General features: G+C 37.3%; 1 protein-coding gene across 3 annotated transcripts in view; it reads left to right on the top strand.

Annotated features, from left to right (window-relative positions):
* USP37 (ubiquitin specific peptidase 37) overlaps window positions 1–21,108 on the top strand; it is an 86,726-nt gene that overhangs the window by 48,175 nt on the left and 17,443 nt on the right. For 2 of the 3 annotated variants that reach the window (XM_044241593.1, XM_044241594.1), the window contains exons 14-19: window positions 1,519–1,636; window positions 2,910–2,989; window positions 5,947–6,111; window positions 7,761–7,826; window positions 10,541–10,682; window positions 13,888–14,143. In XM_044241593.1, coding sequence (XP_044097528.1) covers window positions 1,519–1,636; window positions 2,910–2,989; window positions 5,947–6,111; window positions 7,761–7,826; window positions 10,541–10,682; window positions 13,888–14,143 — 827 coding nt within the window. The remainder of the gene's footprint in view (window positions 1–1,518; window positions 1,637–2,909; window positions 2,990–5,946; window positions 6,112–7,760; window positions 7,827–10,540; window positions 10,683–13,887; window positions 14,144–21,108) is intronic. The other variant, XM_044241595.1, reaches the window with a different exon arrangement.

Raw genomic sequence — 21,108 nt, 5'->3', positions numbered from 1 at the left:
GAAAGCTCATCAGGGTCATAAGTTCTTTTTAAAGGGGATGGAATTAGGGGCACCTGAGTGGCTCAGTGGGGTAAGCCCCTGCTTTCCACTCACGTCATGATCTCAGGGTCCTGGGATCGAGCCCCACATCAGGCTCTCTGTTCGGCGGAGAGACTGCTTCCCCATCTCTTTCTTGCCTGCCTCTCTGCCTACTTGAGATCTCTGTCCAAAAATAAATAACATTTAAAAATCTAAAAAAAAAAAATTAAAAAGGGGATGGAATTATACAAAGGATAAGGGTCATCTTAGAATTCTGCCTATCAGATAGAGGCACTCAAATATTTGTTGAATGAAGGATATATTTTTAAGATCTCCAGTCTTCAACTGGGGCAGGAGATTGAATATTACTAAAAATGCTGCTATACAGAGAGAAGGAAAAACATCAACTAAAACTATTTTTAGAAAACTGAATTTGCTTCCAGATAAGTACAGTGTTTTGCTCTCTGAGCCATTTTTTAAAATTCTGTAGAAATATATCCAGTGATCAAACAGTTCTACTAACAGAAATTCACCAGAACACCTAGAATTTTTTTTAAAGATTATTTTATTTTAGAGTGCATGCTTGGGGAGGGGCAAAGGGAGAGAGAGAATCTTAAGCAGATTTTGTGCTGATCATGGAGCCTGACCTCATGACCCGAGATCATAACCTGAGCTGGAACCAAGAGTTGGATGCTTAACCAACTAAGCCACTCAGGCACCCTGAGAACACACAGGATTTTTATTTTATTTTCAGTGCAAAAGGTGTTTTTATTATTAAAGCACGGGTACAGGACCTGTGAGCAGAAAGAGTTGCTGAACACATAGAATTTTAAAGCATTGTTTGTATAATCAAAAACTGGAAACAATCCAAAAGTCCATCAGTAGTAGTATAGATAAATTATGGTATGCTCAGAGCAGCTTAATGTAAGCCAACAGTGAAGGTGCACTATAGCCATGTGCAGCAAGCATGTTTGAATCTCACAATCATGTTGAACAAAAGATACTAAAGAAAACATACTGTATGCTTTCATTTATATAAGGTTCAAACACAGGGAATACTCACCTGTTGTGTTAGAAGTCAGGATAATAGTTATCTTTTGGGAGAAAGGAATAGTGACTGGAAAGGGGCATGTGAGAGGGCTTCTAGGGAGTTTATAATGTTTTATTTCTTGATTTAAGTAAGTGGGGTTAACTGATAATTCGTGAAACTATACTGATAATTCATGAAACTGTACAACTTTGGTTCACTTTTCTATGCGTATGTCGTACTTCAGTGTTTTTAACTTTTGGGGCTTTTTAAAAAAAAATTAGCATTCTGATAAAGTACTTAAATACTTGCAAGTCTCACGTGTTGTATATTGCTTATCAACTAAGGATAGTCTTTGTCAGTACCTGCGAAGTTCTCTGCAGGCACAGTGTTTCTGAAGTATATTTGTATTTATTTTGTATTGCACAGTTAGACTTCTGAATGCTTCCATTTGTCTTCTTTTATTCGGACAGATGTGGAGAGATTATTCCCAAGAGAGAACAGTTCAATGACCTCTCCATTGACCTTCCTCGAAGGAAAAAGCCACTCCCTCCTCGTTCAATTCAAGATTCTCTTGATCTTTTCTTTAGGGTAAGTAATATTTTTTGGGATCTTCACATACCTAAGTTTTATATAGCATAGGTAATTGTATTTGAAATTGGTTTCTTTAAGACAAGAGTTTCAACAAAATTACATGAAAGAAAAAACAAATGAGAAATATTCATAAAATTTAATTTTAAGAGCTTGATAAATCTAATGTTAACTCATTGAAGAAGACTTGATTGGCTAAGTAGAATATACATGAATTCAATAGCAGGTGTTTTAGACAACCTTAGAAACAGTTATTTATAAACAAATATTAACATGTGCTAAAATTTGGTAGTGTTGGTAAAAATTAGAGATGCTATATGAGTTTGTATCTAAGATCTGAGGAATGAAAAAATACTCTTTTCTTTTCCTTAGGTTGTATGTAACCTGTTAGAAACAAAAGGGAAAAGTCATGTTTAGTCAAAGCTGTAGATAAATATGTTTCTGTGATGCACTGTCACAGATACTCAGCAAGTTTTGGGGGCATAATTGGACCTGTTGTGTAGCAGTCCTTTATAACTGAGGAAATTTGCCAGGATCACCCTTTGTCTCTTTAGCAGGGGGTCTTGTTTTGTTGTAGCAAATAGGCAGGGTTGTCTTCCTGAGGTTTAAAAAAAAATTCTGTTCTTTAAATGATGAACATTCAGCTCCACCCAAAGATAAATACTCTGCTTTTCTTTTTGTTTTATCATTCCTTACTATTCCTGTTATTATCATAGAATTTGAAGCTTTTCCTGTGTATGTTTACCCCCATTTTTTTAAGGATTTCTTGTTTCAGTTTTCTCTAGGTAATGATATCCACCCCAAACTTTGGTCCTTTTAGAACAGTTCTTAGTGGGCTGTCACCAGAAGATTGAGTTCCATTATAAGAAAGGGGTAGAGTTACACCTAACAGACCAGGAACTCCGCCTAACCCAAAGGTGATCTTATCTCTGCTATGGCCAAATGTTACAATCTGGATATACTCTTGGCAGTGGTTCTTGTGCATCCATGGGGAAAAGGTTGAGAATCTGCTACTGTAGAGTCTAGTTGCTGTCATAAATTGAGATGTTTCCATGGTAAAAAAGGAAATTAGGAATTCTGAAATAGGGCATGATATTATATCTGTTTTGAGGATTAGGTCAATTTAGTAAGGCTTGTGACTCTAGACAAAATTTAAACTGGTCGGAGTTGTCATTGAACTAAACTAGTTGACTAGAAAAGAGTGTTAGCATGTAATGGGGTAGTGCTGATTCAACTTCATGCTTCTTTATTTTTCCCTCTTGTCTCTTTACAGGCAGAAGAACTTGAGTATTCTTGTGAGAAGTGTGGTGGGAAGTGTGCTCTTGTCAGGCACAAATTTAACAGGCTACCCAGGTAAAATGAATTGCTCTTCAGTTTTTCTTCCTTAAAGTACTCACAGATATTACTGGTTAGTGGCTCACTGGAATGGATTGGGAAAGCAAAGCTGAGGTAGGAGAAGGTGGAGGATGGAAGCTCTTGTGTAAGAAAGGAAGACGATTTGGAATGCTGAACAAGGGAAGTCACTTGAGATTCCTTGAAAGATGGCGGTAGCTGGTGAGACTTTGGAACAATGGTAGGACTGCTAGAAACCAAAGCTTTGTGTGAAATCTTGAATTTTGAATTAATGGGGGGGGGTGGTAGGAAAGCTGTACCTATCTGTTCTTTTCCTGATTCCTTCCCCTCCTTTCTGAACTGCTAGAAACCAAAGCTTTGTGTGGAACAATGGTAGGGACTACGTAGTAGATTTTTAATTTGGTAATGTATGACATTCAGTTATAATTTGCAGTTTGATTATGTGCTAGTCTCCTCTTCTCTGAAGACTTCAGTAAAAATCTTCCACAAATACATACATGTGTGTGCATGAAAATAAAACAAGAAGAGTAATTTTCTGCAGGGGTTGGTTTTTTTTTTTTTTTGATTCCTTTATTCAAAGCATCTTATAAGTTAGTAAGTTTCCTATAATCAAAACAATTCAGAATTAGGAATGAAATTAACTTACATTAGCTCTGTGTAAACATACATAAAACCAAACTAGTTAGACAAAATATGATGTGATTATAGTGCAGCTTCTAGTTCTTTCCAAGAATAGATCTCAACCACAAACAAGGTTGTTATTATTAAGTATTTATGTGGCACTTTGCCTGCAAAGTGCTTTACTTTCTTTTATTAGCTTCACTTTTCTGTAAGTGTAGAGTTTCTGGAACCTAGCCCCTAGAGACTAGTTCTTTTACATTCCATTATCTCTTTTCTAGAAAATGAATTTCTTTTAAAGAAATTACTTTCTAAATCATAGCAGTATTATATTGACCATTTCCTACTCGAGATACTTATTCTTTCCTATTGGTGAGTGTTTTTGAGGCAGGAGGTGGAGGAGACAAACCTTAAGGCAAAGGATTGATTGTTCCCAGCTGTTATTAAAAGGGAAGTATGTACAATTTGAAGTACTTGTTTGACCTGGCAAGCTGAATGTCTGATCCTTTTTCTAGTGTCTAGCTATTTCTTCTTTTAGTGAGAAAAAAAAAAAAAAAAACAAGGGAAATTTCTTCCTTTTTTTCTGGTAGGTCGCTTGTGTTACAGGTCTACTTACTCCGAACTTTAGAAGCCTTTGTATCATAAATCCTGATTGTCAGACTTTTGCATTTCAGTATTAAAGCCAGTTTACTTTTATTCTTGAAGGACCAGGTATCTTTATCAAATATGTTCAGTTTTAGTCCATCTTATCTTTGTAGAAAAGTGATTTTGACTATCATCTGTCTGTTTCGTATTACCTTTTATTTTGGTAGGATTATTTGGAAATTTAGTGGAAATATTTGACATTAGTTTTATTCTCTTCATACCATTTAGATCCTTGTGTTCTCTCAGGTTGTGAATTTGAAGATTATGAGTTCTAGCATACTTTCTAAAGAAAAACATAGTAACTTTAATTTATAATTTTTTTAGTTTATGGCTTCTGTGATAAAGATATGTATGGTAAGAAAGGAAACCGTTCTCCATAAAGCAGACATTATTTTGCCTAGAATTGAGGTTTATTCCCATAAGAGTTCTGAAATTCAAATTTTAAAGTGTTCTTGTGGGCTGTGAAATATATTTAGTCCATCAAGCAGAGATTATGGTCTGTATCAGAGGTGAAAAGGTTGGCACAACAGTAACTAAAAAGTGTTTCTACAGAGCTAAAAGCCTTTTCAGACCCGCAACCCAGATTTTGCATGTAAATTTTGTAGAACTTTTTGTAAGTTGAGAAAACTTCCCTATTTCTTTCTTAGCTTTTTTCCAGAGAAAGTGCTACACATTGAAATAAGAGCAGTTCTTGTCAGGAGTGCCTGGGTTACTCAGTTAAGTGTTTGACTCTTGATCTCAGCTCAGGTCTTAATTATGGGGTCATGAGTTCAAACCCTGTGTTGGGCTCCATGCTGGGCATGGAGCCTACTTTAAAAAAAAAAAACAGTTCTTGGGCGCCTGGGTGACTCAGTGGGTTAAGCTGCTGCCTTCAGCTCAGGTCATGATCTCAGGGTCCTGGGATCGAGTCCTGCATCGGGCTCTCTGCTCGGCAGGGAGCCTGCTTCCTCCTCTCTCTCTCTGCCTACTTGTAATCTCTCTCTGTCAAATAAATAAATAAAATCTTTAAAAATATATATTTAAAAAAAAACAAAACAGTTCTTGTCAAAAATCATCGTGAAAAATTTAATGTTCACCGTCAAACATAAGGGCTATTTAACACTTTAAATTACCATTAGTTGTTATATAATGCCTATTTTTTTGTAAACTATGTAACATTAAAGTAAATAATTTAAGGATTTAACCCAATACCAACATTTTAGTAATTTAAAAAGATTTTTTTTAGGATTTATATATTTATTTTAGAGAGGGAATCAGGGGGAGGGGCTCAGAGGGAGAGAGAAACTACACAGACTCCATGCTGAGTGTGGAGCCAGCTTCAGAGCTCAGTCTCATGACCTGAGCCAAAGCTGAGAGTCCGATACTCAACCGACTTTGTCACCCAGGTGCCCCCCAATACCAACATTTTAAAATACAATATGTTCTCTTTGGTGGTTTGTTTTTTTTTTTCAGTGAGCATTATAAATATTTTACCCAGACCTCATTTATCCATCCAATGCCCATGTTTTATTTTTATTTATATTCTTAGTACCGAGCACAGTGCCTAACACATGGCAGCTATTCAGTAAACGTTCTTTGAAAGATCTTTAGCCAAAAGTATTCTTTAAGTCAAAAGCTGTCTAACACGGTTAGTTACTGGTAAGAGAGCTAGCTTTGTTATGTGTGAACTAGTTGTATCATCTCCTGTTTTTCAGGATCCTCATTCTGCATTTGAAACGATATAGCTTCAATGTCACTCTCTCACTTAACAACAAGATTGGGCAGCAAGTCATCATTCCAAGATACCTGACCCTATCCTCTCATTGCACTGAAAATACAAAACCACCCTTCACCCTTGGTTGGAGTGCACATATGGCAATGTAAGTCCTTGAGAGAGAATTTCTTTACCATTCCTTTTGAAGTAGAAGGGCATTAGTATCTGATCAAAACAATGGCTGAACTAGATAACATGACTCTCAGGTAAAATCGGACCAAGAAGGAGATTTTAATTTTGCTTTATTTTGGGATTTTGTGTCAAATTACTGCCTGATGGAAGTAATTAAATAAAATGCTTAAAGCTTTTCTGAGTACATTAATTGCCTTTCTTAATAAGTTAACCTTTTTAGAGAGTGCTCTTAATCTTTTAGATCACTAGAAGACAAGTTTGGTACATTTGGGGAATATAAATCAAATTTGCTTGTTATAAGAGTCACTGAACACTAAAAATACTAATTCTTGTGTTCTTTCCTAATAGTTCTGTTTTAGTAGATCTGAGATAGGGCTTGAAAATAAGTATTTTTTAAAATGCCTTTGCTGACTCTTTGGGATATGCAAGTTTGAGAAATGGTGTACTAAATTTGATTTAGTGCCCCCCCAGATTGATTGCATTTTCATAAATGTATTATCACCAATGTGAATGAAGAACTTCTGTGGTTCCTAGAAATTTTTCTGTGATAAAAGAAGTAACCTTTACTTTTGATTTTGCATCATCATGTGTGCTGGGAAGACCTTAGGACTTCTGTGAACATGGCTCTTTCTTGCATTACTCTTCTTACATTACTTTGAAGCCATGTATTGTAGCTCTTTTATACTTGAACTCTAATTTGGAAGAATCACAAAGTTCTCCAACTTTAGAAGTGAAAAGGATCTTAGAGATTTTGTCTAAATCTTTAGCTTTACAGAGAAGATCCCAAGGAGAGTAAGTGATTTTCTTAAGGTCACGATGCAGTTAGTAACTGGAAGAGCCAGATCTCTTGGCTAACGTAGAATAAATAGACCTTTCAGAAGGTGAATGAGTATTTGCTAATGATAATTGATTCAGTTTTATAAAATGTATTTCCCTTAGATTAATAATTGAAATATATGCTACATTGTGTAAGTTTACACTGAAGGACTCTTACTAATAAAGATATTTTCCCAGAGTCTTAAGTGTTTCTGGGTTTTCTCTTATGGACTTTCGTCAGAATAGATGTTTTTGCTTAATGCAAACTGCCCTCTGCTGGTAGAACTGTTACTCTTTGTGGCCATCAGTGTGGGTGATTTATGATCACAGGCCTGAAACCAGGCTCTATGATTCCACAGTGGAACGGCTTGAATACTTTGGACAAGTTCTTTGACCTGTGTATGGGGAAATAATGGGATAATGCAGAACATTAAGTGAGGTAGTACACATGAGCTCTTACTCCAGTGTCTGAGAGCCAGTAAGTCCTCAATAAATGAGAGCTATTATTATTTTATTGCTTAAAAGTAAAGAACTGAGGCAAGATAATTTTTCCCAAGTTGTTCTTTCATATGCATTACCTTTGACTTCATTTCCAATGCTGTTTTTTTAGATCATTGGATCAGGAAGAGCCTACAGATGGTGTTTTGTTTTCTCTTTTGGCCTCTATAGCTAGTAGAAGTATTATAATTATTTGCTTTTCAAAAGGATATATAAGGAGCTATAGTATAGAATAATTCAGTTTATACGTTAAATATATTTTTTAATAATGTAATTATATACATTATATATTTTCTAATTTTCTGATAGTTCTAGACCATTGAAAGCCTCTCAAATGGTGAATTCCTGCATCACCAGCCCTTCTACACCTTCAAAGTGAGTTATATTTCTTGTGTACCCAAAATTTGTATTTTTAAGGATTTGGCTTACCCTAATTTCCAAGATTATCCCCTCCCCTTTTCTTTGCATGATAACTGCTCTCTATTACTATACTTTGTGATTTTCCTGAATCTGCTTTGAAGTATAACCTAGGCTATAACAAATCTTTAACAGAATGAAGCACATTCAGATGATCTTCTCAAAATTTTGTTTTTAAACTTCTTAAATCATCTGTTAATCCGTTATATTTTCAACCTGCAACTATAGAAATTGGCTGATGACAAGGGATTTTAAGGCCTGAAGGGATAAATAACCACTGTTGGTATAAAGCACTGTTCCTCAAAGCTACACATGGGGTTCCCAAAATATCTTTTCACCTGTTGCTAGCCAGTCTGGGACTTCCTATCTTAGACACTGAACTGGAGCAATTCTGAAAGGGAACAAGGAAACAAACACACAGTGAAATGTAGCTGTTCTATAGATGTTCTATATTTTTTACTTAAGATGGAAAAATTTTGTCCAAGAAGGGAAGCAGATACTTAAAAAAAAAAAAAAAATACAGCTCCTCTATGATTTAACTAGAACCACAGTTCCTGATTAAACAGTTCTAAATGACTTGGTTGTCATTTATCTTTAAAATTTGTTTTTCTGAAAATTTGATGTCCCAAAGTACTTTTAGAAAAGAGACACTTCTGTTGTTTAAGGGCTTTGGGGGGCTTATATAACCATAAAATGATATTTGGGAACTGCTATTTTCTTTTCCTCCTGTTAATTATTTTTCAGTGCAATTAAAACCAGATGACTAACATGACTAGAAATCTGAAATGGTACCGATATGAATACTCTTGCCCGTTCTCAAGATACAAATGAGCAATACCACTTGGCTGCTTAGAAAGTGAGCAAGTGATGCATTTACAGGATGAATATTTTTCCTTACTACAGGCAAGCTGCCTTCTGTGAATATAGTAATTATTAATGGAATGCACTCTTTATGTACCAAATCACTATAGTTTCAAGAAGGAGAGGGTTTCATTGGGCATCATTATATTTGGCATGGTCATCTGTTCTCCAGGGTCTACTGGTATGAGAATTTGAGAGTTGATCAATAAAGGATAATTAGGCCCTAGAAGACCTGTCATGCCGATCAAACTTAAAAGAGGCTGAGTTACGAACAAGAATACCGTTGGTTCTTCTGCAATGTCCTTTGTCACATTTGACCCTGGTATATTTGTAGCCAGGTGTCACCGTCCTTCAGCAAAGTGTTTACATGGGTAAACAAATTAATACATTCAGCTTTCCTTGGTGAGCATGAAATCAGAAATGAGGAATTAAGATGGCTAATTGGCTGTTTCTAAGTTATACTGAAAACCCTTTTGAACACGTAATGGGAGGCTATTTAAGTGTACAGGCTGGAGTGCAGTGATAACCTGGGTGCTCTCAGCCTCAGACTATGTTTGGGTTTATCACTGACCACTTGCCTCTTTTCTTTGATCTACATTGCTATGCAATCCTCCTGGTTTCCATTGTGGCCTCTTATTTCTTGGTGCCATCATTCTATATGTTTATTTACAGTTTTTACATTTAGATTAATTGCATTTTTCCAATTTCCATTTTAGTTTTTTTTTTTTTTTTTTAGTATAGTATATGAATTTATGTTAACCTCCATCAAAGAAGTTCGTGCTCTTTGACCTTTACCACTTTTTCTTTTAGTTTATTTTTAGCTCACTTAGAAGACAATTGCAGTAACACCTTACTTATCTGGTATCACTGAAGAATGATATTTGGTATTCCACATACAAAATTTTACATAGCTTAATATTGCTTTTTTAAGCATTAATCTCTAAGATGCTTAGCCATTTTAGATGGTTATATACTCTGTAACCTTACAGAATTCCTTCTATTCCTAAATAAAACACTGAAGATAATTTAAATATATTCTAATGACTTAGAATCAGCATTATGAGTGTCACTTACTGCCCTGTTTTAATATGATAATGCCCTCAGAGGCTTTTAATTCTTACAAAACAGTGTATATTAAATGACTTCATAGTTCTTTATTGCCCTTTTTGTGGTTATTCTCTCTCATTTCTTAGCTCTCATTTCTTGATGAACTTGCTATGTTATTTTATACACCATTTCCTGGGAAAGAAAGGGTCCCTGTCTAAAGAGTAAAGTACATTGGCTTTGAAACTACTGCTTTCCTCAGAAGCCTTTTTTCTTACTTTTGACTCCCTGTGTTCTGGAAAGTAGAGGTTGCCAGAAGTCTGACCTACATATAATTGGATAAGTGGAATGTTACTGTTAATTTTAAAATACATGGATCATAATTTAAAAGATCAAAAATAAGCCCTCATGCACAGTGTTGTCAAAAACATTTATTCATTGCTATGTCTGCATGCATTCAGTAGAGAACTTGCTTTATAAAGACAAAAACTTTGGGGTTGATCATTAAAAGAAAAAAGGCGCAAAGTGATTGGTTTACAGATGGATTTTATTATAGCATAACAATTGTCAAATTTTCAAAGCATGGCTGTTTTGGAGTGGGGCAAAGGTAATGCTTAAATACACCACTTTTGCTGTATCTTTTTTTCTCTGTAAGTCATTTTCCATAATGGAAAAGTTTTTTATTTTGGTATTCACACATCAAGGGAATAACAAGGACAAATGTTAATTTATCAGACTCATAGAGGGTTTTTTTTCTTAAATTACAGGAATTTCCCCTTCAAATCCAAGAGCTCCTTGGCTTTATGCCTTGATTCAGACAGTGAGGATGAGCTGAAACGCTCTGTGGCCCTTAGCCAGAGAATCTGTGAAATGTCAGGCTGCGAACAGCAGCCGGAAGACCTGGAAAAAGTAAGTAATTTCTCATCAAAATACTTGACAAATATTTGTATAGCTCTTACTGTCCAAACAAATGCCTTTATAATGAGCATTGGCAAACTTTTTTTTAAGCAAACTTAATAAAATAGCATAGATCATAAATTCATAAACTGGATGGGTCTGTTGAAACACTAGTTTTAAAGAGTATACTTTCCGTAACTACAAAACCAGTCTGTTTAAAAAATGGACTGGGATGGGGTGTCTGGGTGGCTTAGTCATAAAGCATCTGACTTTGGCTCAGGTCATGATCCCAGAGTCCTGGGATCCAGCCCCATGAGCAGGGAGCCTGCTTCTCCCTCTCCCACTCCCCCTGCTGTGTTCCCTCTCTTGCTATGTTTCTGTTAAAAAAATAAATAAAATCTTTTAAAAAAGATAAAAATGGATTGGGACTTTTTTTTATTAAGGTATAATTGACATTTTAGTTTCAGGTGTACAGTATATTGATTCAGTATTTTTATGTCTTGCACTAAGATTACTTCAGTAAGTCTAGTTAATATCCATTACCATACATAGTTAGCAAAAAAAAAATTCTTGTAGGAAGGACTTCTAAGATCTGTTCTCTTAAGCAACTTTCAAATCTGCAATAAAATATTAACAGTAGTCTAATTCTGTACATTACATCCTCATCATCCTCGTGACTTACTTATTTTATAACTGGAGGTTGGCCTGCTTTACCCATTTCTGTCTGTTTGTCTGTGTTGGTCTCTCTCTCTCTCTCTCTCTCTCTCTCACACACACACACACACACACACACACACACACAGGCTTCCACCCCTAACTACCAGCAGTCTGTTCTCTACATCTGTGAGCTTGGTGGGGTTTTGTGTTTTGTTTTGTTAGACTCCACATGTAAGCAAGATTATATGGTATTTGTCTTTTTCTATCTGACTCATTTCACTTAGCTTAATACCTTCAAGGTCCATCCATTTTGTTGCAAATGGCAAGGTTTTGTTTTTTTGTGGCAGAATAGTATCCTATTGTATATGTATACCACATTTTTATTTATCCATTGATGGACACTTGGGTTGTTTCTATGATTGAGACTTACAGTGACAGGTAAATTGCTTTCTCCTGTTAATCTTCAGAGCTACTTTTACGTGTGGGTCCTGAAATAATCATTTGCTTTATTTAATACTAATTGTTAATATATGGGGGACTGTAGTAAACGTTTTAAATCAGCAGTCAAGCAGGTATTGTAGAGGTTTAAATAATGAATGTGAGAAGGCATAATTTTATCATTTTCTATCTTGACACATAATGATAGTTAATACTTTGAAGATACAAGCTTCCCTAGGAATTTGCATCATTTCATGTGACTGATTATAAATCTCCCTTTTGTTAAGATAACAGTTTAGTAGTTCATTTTTATTGGCTTGTTTCCCATCTTATTTCAAAGCTGAAGATAGTTTTTGGCTGTTCACCTTGAGTGAGAAATGGTAGAAAGTCAGAAGTTCTCCCAGAAACGAGAGAGAGTTCATCAGAAAATAACTTCTGAATATTTATATAATATTGATGTTTTTATTTTTCTCATTTATTTGGAAAAAAGAAAAACGTGGTGATTCAACGTTTAAATAGAAATATTAGGGAAAAAATATTAGGTGTACTGTCAGAATGGCTAAAGTTTAACAACTCAGGAAACAATAAATGTTGGTGAGGATATGGTGAAAGGGGAACCCTTTTACACTGTTGGTGGGAATGCAGACTGGTGCGACCATTCTGGAAAACATTATGGAGGTTCCTCAAAAAAGTTAAAAATAAAACTACCTTGTGACCCAACAGTTACACTACTATTTATCCAAAGGATTCAAACATAGTGATTTGAAGGGGCACATGCACCCCAGTGTTTATAGCAGCAGTGTCCACAATAGCCAAATTATGGAAAGTGCCCAGATGCCCATCAATGGATGAATGGGTAAAGAAAATGTGGTATATACATACAATGGAATATTACTCAGCCATCAAAAGAGTGAAATCTTGCCATTCATAACAATGTGGATAGAAATAGAGAGTATCTTGGGGCACCTGGGTGGCTCAGTGGGTTAAACCGCTGCCTTCGGCTCAGGTCATGATCTCAGGGTCCTGGGATCGAGTCCCGCATCGGGCTCTCTGCTCAGCGGGGAGCCTGCTTCCCTCTCTCTCTCTCTCTGCCTGCCTCTCTGCCTACTTGTGATCTTTCTCTGTCAAATAAATAAATAAATAATCTTTAAAAAAAAAAAAAAGAAAGAGAGTATTTTGATAAGTGAAATAAGTCATTCAGAGAAAGACATACCATATGATTTCTCTCATATGGTGAAATTTAAGAAACAAAACAGATGGACATAAAGAAAGGCAAGGAAAATAAAATAATAAAAACAGGGAGCAAACTGCTAGAGACTCTTGATGATAGGAAACAAACAGGGTTACTGGAAAAGGTGTATGGGGGGATGGGGCAATTGGACATTAAGGAGAGCCCTTGATGTTATGAACACTGGGTGCTATATGCAACTGATGAATCATTGAATTCTATCCCTGAAACTAATAATACACTGTATGTTAACTAAATTGAATTTAAGTAAAAAATTTAAAAATACAAAATAATTTTTAGAAACAGAAAAATACTAGGTGTGGTGATAGTGTCTGTAGTGTGACCCACGTACATCTGGAAGAAAATACACCAAAAATACTTATTATAATTATCTCTGAGTAATGGATTTTGAGTGAATTTATTTTTTATGTATTTCCCAAATCCTTTACTTAATACTTACTATAATCAATAAAATAAACGTGTCCCTGTATATTTATTAGAAGAAAATTAGGCTTGCCAGTGAGTTCATATATTGGCTATTGTCAACTCAAAACATCAAAGAGAGGAAACATTTTAGAAATAAATGTTATAGGGGCGCCTGGGTGGCTCAGTGGGTTAAGCCGCTGCCTTCGGCTCAGGTCATGATCTCAGGGTCCTGGGATCGAGTCCCGCATTGGGCTCTCTGCTCAGCAGGGAGCCTGCTTCCCTCTCTCTCTCTCTCTGCCTGCCTCTCCATCTACTTGTGATTTCTCTCTGTCAAATAAATGAATAAATAAAATCTTTTAAAAAAAAAAAAAGAAAGAAAGAAATGCTATAAATAAACTCACTTTAAACTCTAAGGTTGCTATGCTCTCAAGCAATCAGGTTTCCTCTAAAAGTGACTCTCTTTTTCAGGATTCAAGATCATGTAGGGTAGATCCTGATAAGTCTGAATTGGAAAACTCCGGATTTGACGGAATGAGCGAAGAAGAGCTTCTAGCAGCTGTTTTAGAAATGAGTAAGAGAGAAGCTTCACCAACTCTGAGTCATGAAGATGATGATAAACCAACCAGCAGCCCAGATACCGGATTTGCAGAAGATGATATTCAAGAAATGCCTGAAAATCAAGACCCTGTGGAGACTGAGAAGCCCAAAACAGTCACAGAGCCCGGTAGGTTTAATGAAAATAAACATCGGGTAAGGCACAACTGTGTTCTGAAGCCTTATAGGGACAAGTGGCTTGTAAATAATGAGAGGTAATATGGATCCAGGAAATAGAACTAATCATATTTTCATGCTTTTTTTAAAAAAATCATTTTAATAAATGAGAAGTATATTTTGTGAGTAGTTTCCAGAGGCTGTTGGTAAAGTATGCTGTATCCCTTTAAGTATAAATCAAAAGAAAAGTTAGGATTCTTTTGTGCAGTTAAGTAAATGTGTCATTTTTTGGTGCTTTTTTTTCCCCACTATTCTCAGAAATCTGTAATTATTTCCTCATTTTTCTATATCTGAATTTGTACCAGGTTTTAGTGTATAAAATAATTCAAGTTCTCCATTCTCCTTTGGATTCATCCCTTTATAATGGTAGAAAGACCCCTGAACTAAGAGGTTAGGTTTAAAGCCCCTCATCTTGGCTGTACCACTGACTACCTCTGAATTTATTTTAAAGGTTTTATTTATTCATTTATAGAGAGAGAGCAAGGGGAGGAGCAGAGGGGGCAGAGAGGGACAGACAGACTAACCTGAGCATGGCCCCGATGCTGGGCTTGATCTCACAACCCTGAGATCACGACCTAAGGTGAAATCAAGAGTTGGATGCCTAACCAGCTGAGCCACCCAAGTGGCCCATAGAATTTTCTAAACAGGCGATTTAACCTCTTTGGTACTCCATTTTCTTATCTCTATACGGGGTATACCAAGTATTTCAGAATATTGTGAGTAGAATGTTAGGTCACCTATATACATATATAGTGTAAAGTGCTATACAGATTAAAAATTTATTTTGTGGTAATTATTCATATTTTGTTATTTTTCAATCTGTCAATGGGAAAAACAGAGCCTCCTTGCCTTGTACACTGTGGGTATTTAAAGATTTTTTAGGTAGAAAACTTTTACTACCTCTTCCTATAACCAATTCTAATATTTTTCTCTAGATATCCCTAATATGTATGTTTATCTGTCTGTGTAGCTGATGTGTTTCAGTATGTCAAGCCTAGAATTTGGGAGGTGAAGAGAATAGTAGTAAATCACAATTATTTTCTGTATTCTTTTTTTTTTTTTTTTTTAAGATTTTATTTATTTATTTGACAGAGAGAGAGATCACAAGTAGGCAGGGAGGCAGGCAGAGAGAGGAGAAAGCAGGCTTTCCATGGAGCAGAGAGCCCGATGTGGGGCTCGATCCCAGGACCCTGGGATCATGACCTGAGCCGAAGGCAGAGGCTTTAACCCACTGAGCCACCCAGGTGCCATATTTTCTGTATTCTTGGGGTTAGGCCTCATCAATTGTGAATTACTTTATGTGCAAGTAAAGGTAAGAATTAGTATATCCTCAGTCTAATTGGATGCAAAAAGCTGATGGTTTTGGATATAGATATTCCTTTTTTTCCTCCCTTTTTGATGCAAGTATCCTTAGGACATCCCTTTCTCTTATTAAACTTAACAGTCACTGCCCTTAGATATCATTGGTTAACATTAGTGCTTTTGCCTTTTGCCAGTAATTCCTGCTTTCAGCTCTTCCTTTCACATCTTTATCCAGTCCTACATCTCCCTAAAAATAACAAAGGAAGTTAGTCTTACGTATAGTTAGTTCTAGATTCTCTGTGCCAGTGGGGGAGAACACTGAGTTATCAATATCATTAATAACCACAGTAGCTTATAACCATAGAGCAGCTTTGGGGAGAACAACTTATTAGTAAGTACTTTATAGCCTTTTTAAATAAAATCCTGTTCTCTAGCGACTGTCTTCCCCAATTGGATGCATGCCTTCTTTTGTTACTTGTTTCTTTAATATCACTGTTCCATTCACCTTACTGTAACTGAAACCCAAAGACATTGCTTCTGTTGCAACATTTCTTTTTTTTAACTTACAGGAAATATGGAGCAAGGACAAAAGTAGAGAGATGAGTGTAATGAATCTTCTCCCTTACATCCGTTATCAACGATAATGTTCTTTTTTAAAGCAAGTGTTTGAAATTGCAGATACCATATTTTACCCTAAAACACTTTAACAATAATTATCATAAACAAGACAATCTTCTTTCATATATATCCCATCTTCCTTCTTCACCCCATCCCTTAGATTATTTAGAAGTAAATCCCAGATATTAGATAATTTCATCAGTAAAGATTTTAATATCTTTAAAAGAACTTTTTTTTAAGATTTTATTCTTTTTTTTTTTTTTTTTTTTTTGTCAGAGAGGTGGGGGCCACAAGCAGGGGGAGCAGCAGGCAGAGGGAGAAGCGGGCTGAGGAGGGAGCCTGATGCAGGACTTGATCCCAGGACTCTGGGATCATGACCTGAGCTGAAAGCAGATGCTTTACCAATTGAGCCACCCAGGTGTCTCTAAAAGAACTCTTTTTTAAAAAACACAGGTCAATCCCACTATCATACTTTTAAAAATTAACAATAAAACCAAGGAATGATCAAATACCAAAATCCACTGTAAGTCTTTTATTTTGAAAGTGTTCAAATCCACAGAGAAATTAAATAGATTGATTGATAAACATTTTTTCATATTTGCTTTCTCCCCTCACCGTGTGTCTATGTATGTAATTGTATGGCAGTTAGCCAAAATTAGTATCTTAAGACATTTTAATATCTCTTGTAACTCTGGATTGTCAGGTTGTGCCTAGGTTGTAACATCCAAGATGGCTCAGCCAGGCACCTTGGTGATGTTGGCTAAACAGGGCCATTAGGGTGGCTGGATATCCTCCTCATTCTTTCTTTCCCTCCCCCCTCTTCTCTTCATCTTTTCATCTCCACGTAATCTCAGGGCCTGTCCCTCTCCACATGATCTTTCCAGCAAGGTAGCTAGCTTCTTACATGATAACTCAGGGCTTCCAGAGCACAAAAGGAGATGAAGCTGCCTGGCCTCCTTAATGTAACGTTTAGGCTGAGATTTAGCAGGGAATCAGTTCCACCACATTTTGTTCTTAAACCACTCACAGTGAGAATCTACCCAGATTCACTCTTGGGTGACTACACAAGAGTACAAATACTGACAACAATACTTTGTAGTTCATTGGAAGCCATCTTTGCAGACTACACACATGGACACATGCACTTTTCTTTTTTAAAGCAACTGTTTGAAATTGCAGGTATCATATTTCACCCTAAAACACTTCAACCTGAATCTCCAAATACATGGAAATTTTCCTATATAACAGCTACTGCCCCTAACAATACTAACAGTGTTTCCATATATAATTCTAGTACGAAGTCCATATGCATTTCCCCAGTTGTCTCATTCGTGTGTGTGTGTGTGTGTGTGTGTGTGTGTGTGTGTACACCCAAACTTACCCACTGCATTTAGTTGTTAGGTCCCGTTAGTATTTAGTCAAGGTCAGTTTTTCTTTGAAAGACTCCCATTATGGATTGCCCTACTATTCTTTAAGTATAAGTTGTTTTTCCCCCATACCCTGATAATTCAGAGCCTAGAGATGGAATAGGTTTTCTCCTTGTTGCCCTCTGCCATCTCCAACCCTTTAGTCTACTTTTATCCTGGAAAAATCCCAGCTTCGGGGGCGCCTGGGTGGCTCAGTGGTATAAGCCTCTGCCTTCGGCTCAGGTCATGATCTCAGGGTCCTGGGATCGAGCCCCGCATCGGGCTCTCTGCTCGCGGGGAGCCTGCTTCCCCCTCTCTCTCTGCCTGCCTCTCTGCCTACTTGTGATCTCTCTCTATCAAATAAATAAATAAAAATCTTTAAAAAAAAAAAAAAAATCCCAGCTCCTTGAAGTATAAGACCTCAAACTTTGCCTCCTATTTTCTCTTTCTATAGCTGTCTTTTACCTTTCGTTCTCTCTTATCAACATTCTTAGGGCATTCAGCATCTTCATAAATGGTCCTTTCAACAGCCTGGTTTCTTAATTCTTGATCTTAATTCTAAATCTTTTTTTCCTACCCCATCTTGATCACTGACAGAAGTCCTATCCTAAATTAGTCGTTCTCATAGTATATCCCTAGATCATCAGTATCATGTGGGAACTTGCTGGAAATGCATCTGTGGCCCCACCCCAGAATTACTGAATAAGAAACTCTGGATATAAGAGTCAGCGTTTGGTGTTTTGATTCCAAATGATTCTGGTGCGTGGTAGTTGGAGAACTGATCCCCTTGACTTTGTCTTCATTAGTAATTATACTGCCTTTGAAATCTTGATTTCATATATCCTTCTCTCCTTCCAGCTTACTTAGTGTTATGTTCTGTTTTCAGTAATAACTTGATCTCATTAAAATTTCCAGTCGTGGGCTGCCTGGGTGGCTCAGTCCGTTAAGTGTATGACTCTTGATCTTGGCTCAGGTGTTGATCTCAGGCTTGTGAGTTCAGGCCCCATGTTGGGCTCCATGCTGCGTGTGGCGCCTACTTTAAAAAAAAAAAAATTCTTTTTTGTTGTTGATCACCTCTTGTTGTCACTTTCCCATCCTGTGGGCTGATCTTGGTACTCTCCTCTCCTTCCTCTCTTTTCTTGTCACAGTCACCTGACACAGCCTAGCTCCCAGCTCAACTAGTTTTGTATGCCATACCTACTCCCAAGCAGCTGAAGATTACTGGAGAAAATCACAATTTCGTGCTGAATAGACTTTCCTCTTATTCATGACTGCACTCTTAAGTGGGCACTAAATGTGACTAGTCAGTTCTGTCATACTTCTTTAGTAAATTTCTTTTCTCATTCTCTGTTACGTCTTCCTCAAATCTCCATTTCTCTTTCCACACACACTCTGGCTTTATAGCTAAGCTGTGTACTTTTCAAAGAAGAGAGATGTAGTCAGTTGAAAACTCTGCCTTTACTTTTGTTATGGAGTAACTATCCTGGCTCTTATAGAAGGCCAGTCCCTCTGTTCATATTCAGAATTTCACCCACTGTACCATCTAAAGACCTTTTCTCTTGAAATTTTACTCTCTCTTTCCTGCATCTGGTCTTCCCTCTCTTTTAAGTTATTCTTGTCTGGGGTACCTGGGTGGCTTAGTTGTTGAGTGTCTGCTTTAGGCTCAGGTCATGATCCCAGGGTTCTGGGATTGAGGCCTGCATGGAGCTCCCTGCTTGGTGGTAAGCCCACTTCACCCTCTCTTACCCCCCCTGCTTTGTTTCCTCTCTCGCTGTCTCTCTCTCTAATAAATAAATAAATAATTCTTGTCCGCCTTAATTTAAAAAAAAAAAGTTTTTTTAATTTATTTGACAGAGAGAGAGAGAAAGAGATGTCACAATTAGGCAGAGAAGCAGGCAGAGGGGGAGGGGAGAAGCAGGTTCCGGGCTGAGCAGAGAGCCTGATCCCAGACCCAGGCACCCTTTGTCTGCCTTAATTTTAAAGTGATTAAAACCCCATCTTTAGGGGCACCTGGATGGCTCAGTGGGTTAAAGTCTCTGCCTTCAGCTGAAGTCATGATCCCAGGGTCCTGGCATCTAGCCCCACATCGGGCTCTCTGCTCTGCAAGGAGCCTGCTTCCTACCCCCACCCCACCCCCCGCCTACCTCTCTGCCTGCTTGTGATCTCTGTCAAATAAATAAATAAAATCTTTTAAAAAAAAAAAAAAGCCATCTTTAAAAAACCCTCTTGTGACCTTCCATTCCCCTACTGCTACTGCCCCCTTTCTTTGCTCACAGCGAAATATTGAAAGGCTGTTTTATTCATTCTCTTTGTTTTCTCAGCACCTCCCCATTCTCTTGTCAACCCTCTCCAAGTAGGTTTTCTTCCCCATCACTCCACTGAAGTGGTGTTTGTCAAGTTTACATTAGTAGTATTTCACATAATTCACCACTCCCTTCTTAACATTTAAAACTTTTATAAGCTTTTTTTCTCTGAGCTTCCATGATACCACACTTGGCAGGGGTTTTCTTCCTACTAAGCCAGCTACCCACTTCAGTTATCCGCCCCTCCCTGCCTCAGAACTCTCACTGTTGGAGTATTCCCAGGACACCAACCTTAGCTATCTTCTCTGCTGAAGCTTCTCCCTGAGTGATTTCGTGTTTTACCACAGCCTCACATAACCAAATTCGTACCTCTAATCCAGATCTCTCTCCCATGAGCTTTAAATTTTTTTATTGAGATGCCTACTTGAAAATTAGTCCACTTGACTAATTCCCCACTCTCCAGCCAAATACGCCTTCCCTATGTCCCCAAATGGTACCATCAGAAATCCATTTACAAGCAAAAAAACACATCTCCCTTAACTTTTTCTGTTTTACTTCACACCTTACATTCAGTCCATCTGGTCAGATGTACCTACAAAATATGTCCTAAATCCACCCATTTATTATCTTCATAGCTATAGTTCTAGTCTTCTGTCTCTCACCTGGGCCACTATAAATGATTCCTAACGCCTCTTCCGCCATTCTTGCCCCGCTACAGACCTTTTTTTTTTTTAAGATGTCATTTATTCCTTTGAGAGAGCATAGGCAGGGAGAGGGAGAAGCAGAGTCCCTGTTGAGGTAGGAGCCCTACGTAGGGCTTGATCCCAGGAACTGGAGATCATGACTTAAGCTGAAGGCAAATGTTTAACCATCTGAGCCACCCAGGTCCCTCCAGACCTTCTTTGATGAACAAAGCAGCCACAGTAATCTTTTTCAAGCATAAATCACACTATTGTTCTGCTTAAAGTTTATTTGACTTGCCACTACACTTCATCCAAGCTTCTTGGATGTGACATTATGACTGGCTGTGAATATGGCTATTCATTCTTTTCCATCCTTACCGATATTGCTCCTGATTGGTTAAGTTTCAGAACCATTGCAGTAGATCAGTGATTCTCATCCAAGGCCATTTTTGTCCCCCAGGGAACATTTAACAGTGTCTGTCATTTTTGGTTCTCACTACTGGGGAAGAGGGGTGCTATTGGCATCTAGTAGATAGAGGCCAGGATGTTACCAAACATTCTGCAGTGCATACGACAGCCCCTCAAACAACATGACCTATGTCCACT

Source organism: Neovison vison, chromosome 3 (assembly GCF_020171115.1).
Source record: "Neovison vison isolate M4711 chromosome 3, ASM_NN_V1, whole genome shotgun sequence".
In the NCBI taxonomy this organism is placed as follows: domain Eukaryota; kingdom Metazoa; phylum Chordata; class Mammalia; order Carnivora; family Mustelidae; genus Neogale; species Neogale vison.
Note: the sequence above shows the minus strand (reverse complement) of the source record. Positions and strands in the feature narration are given on the sequence as shown.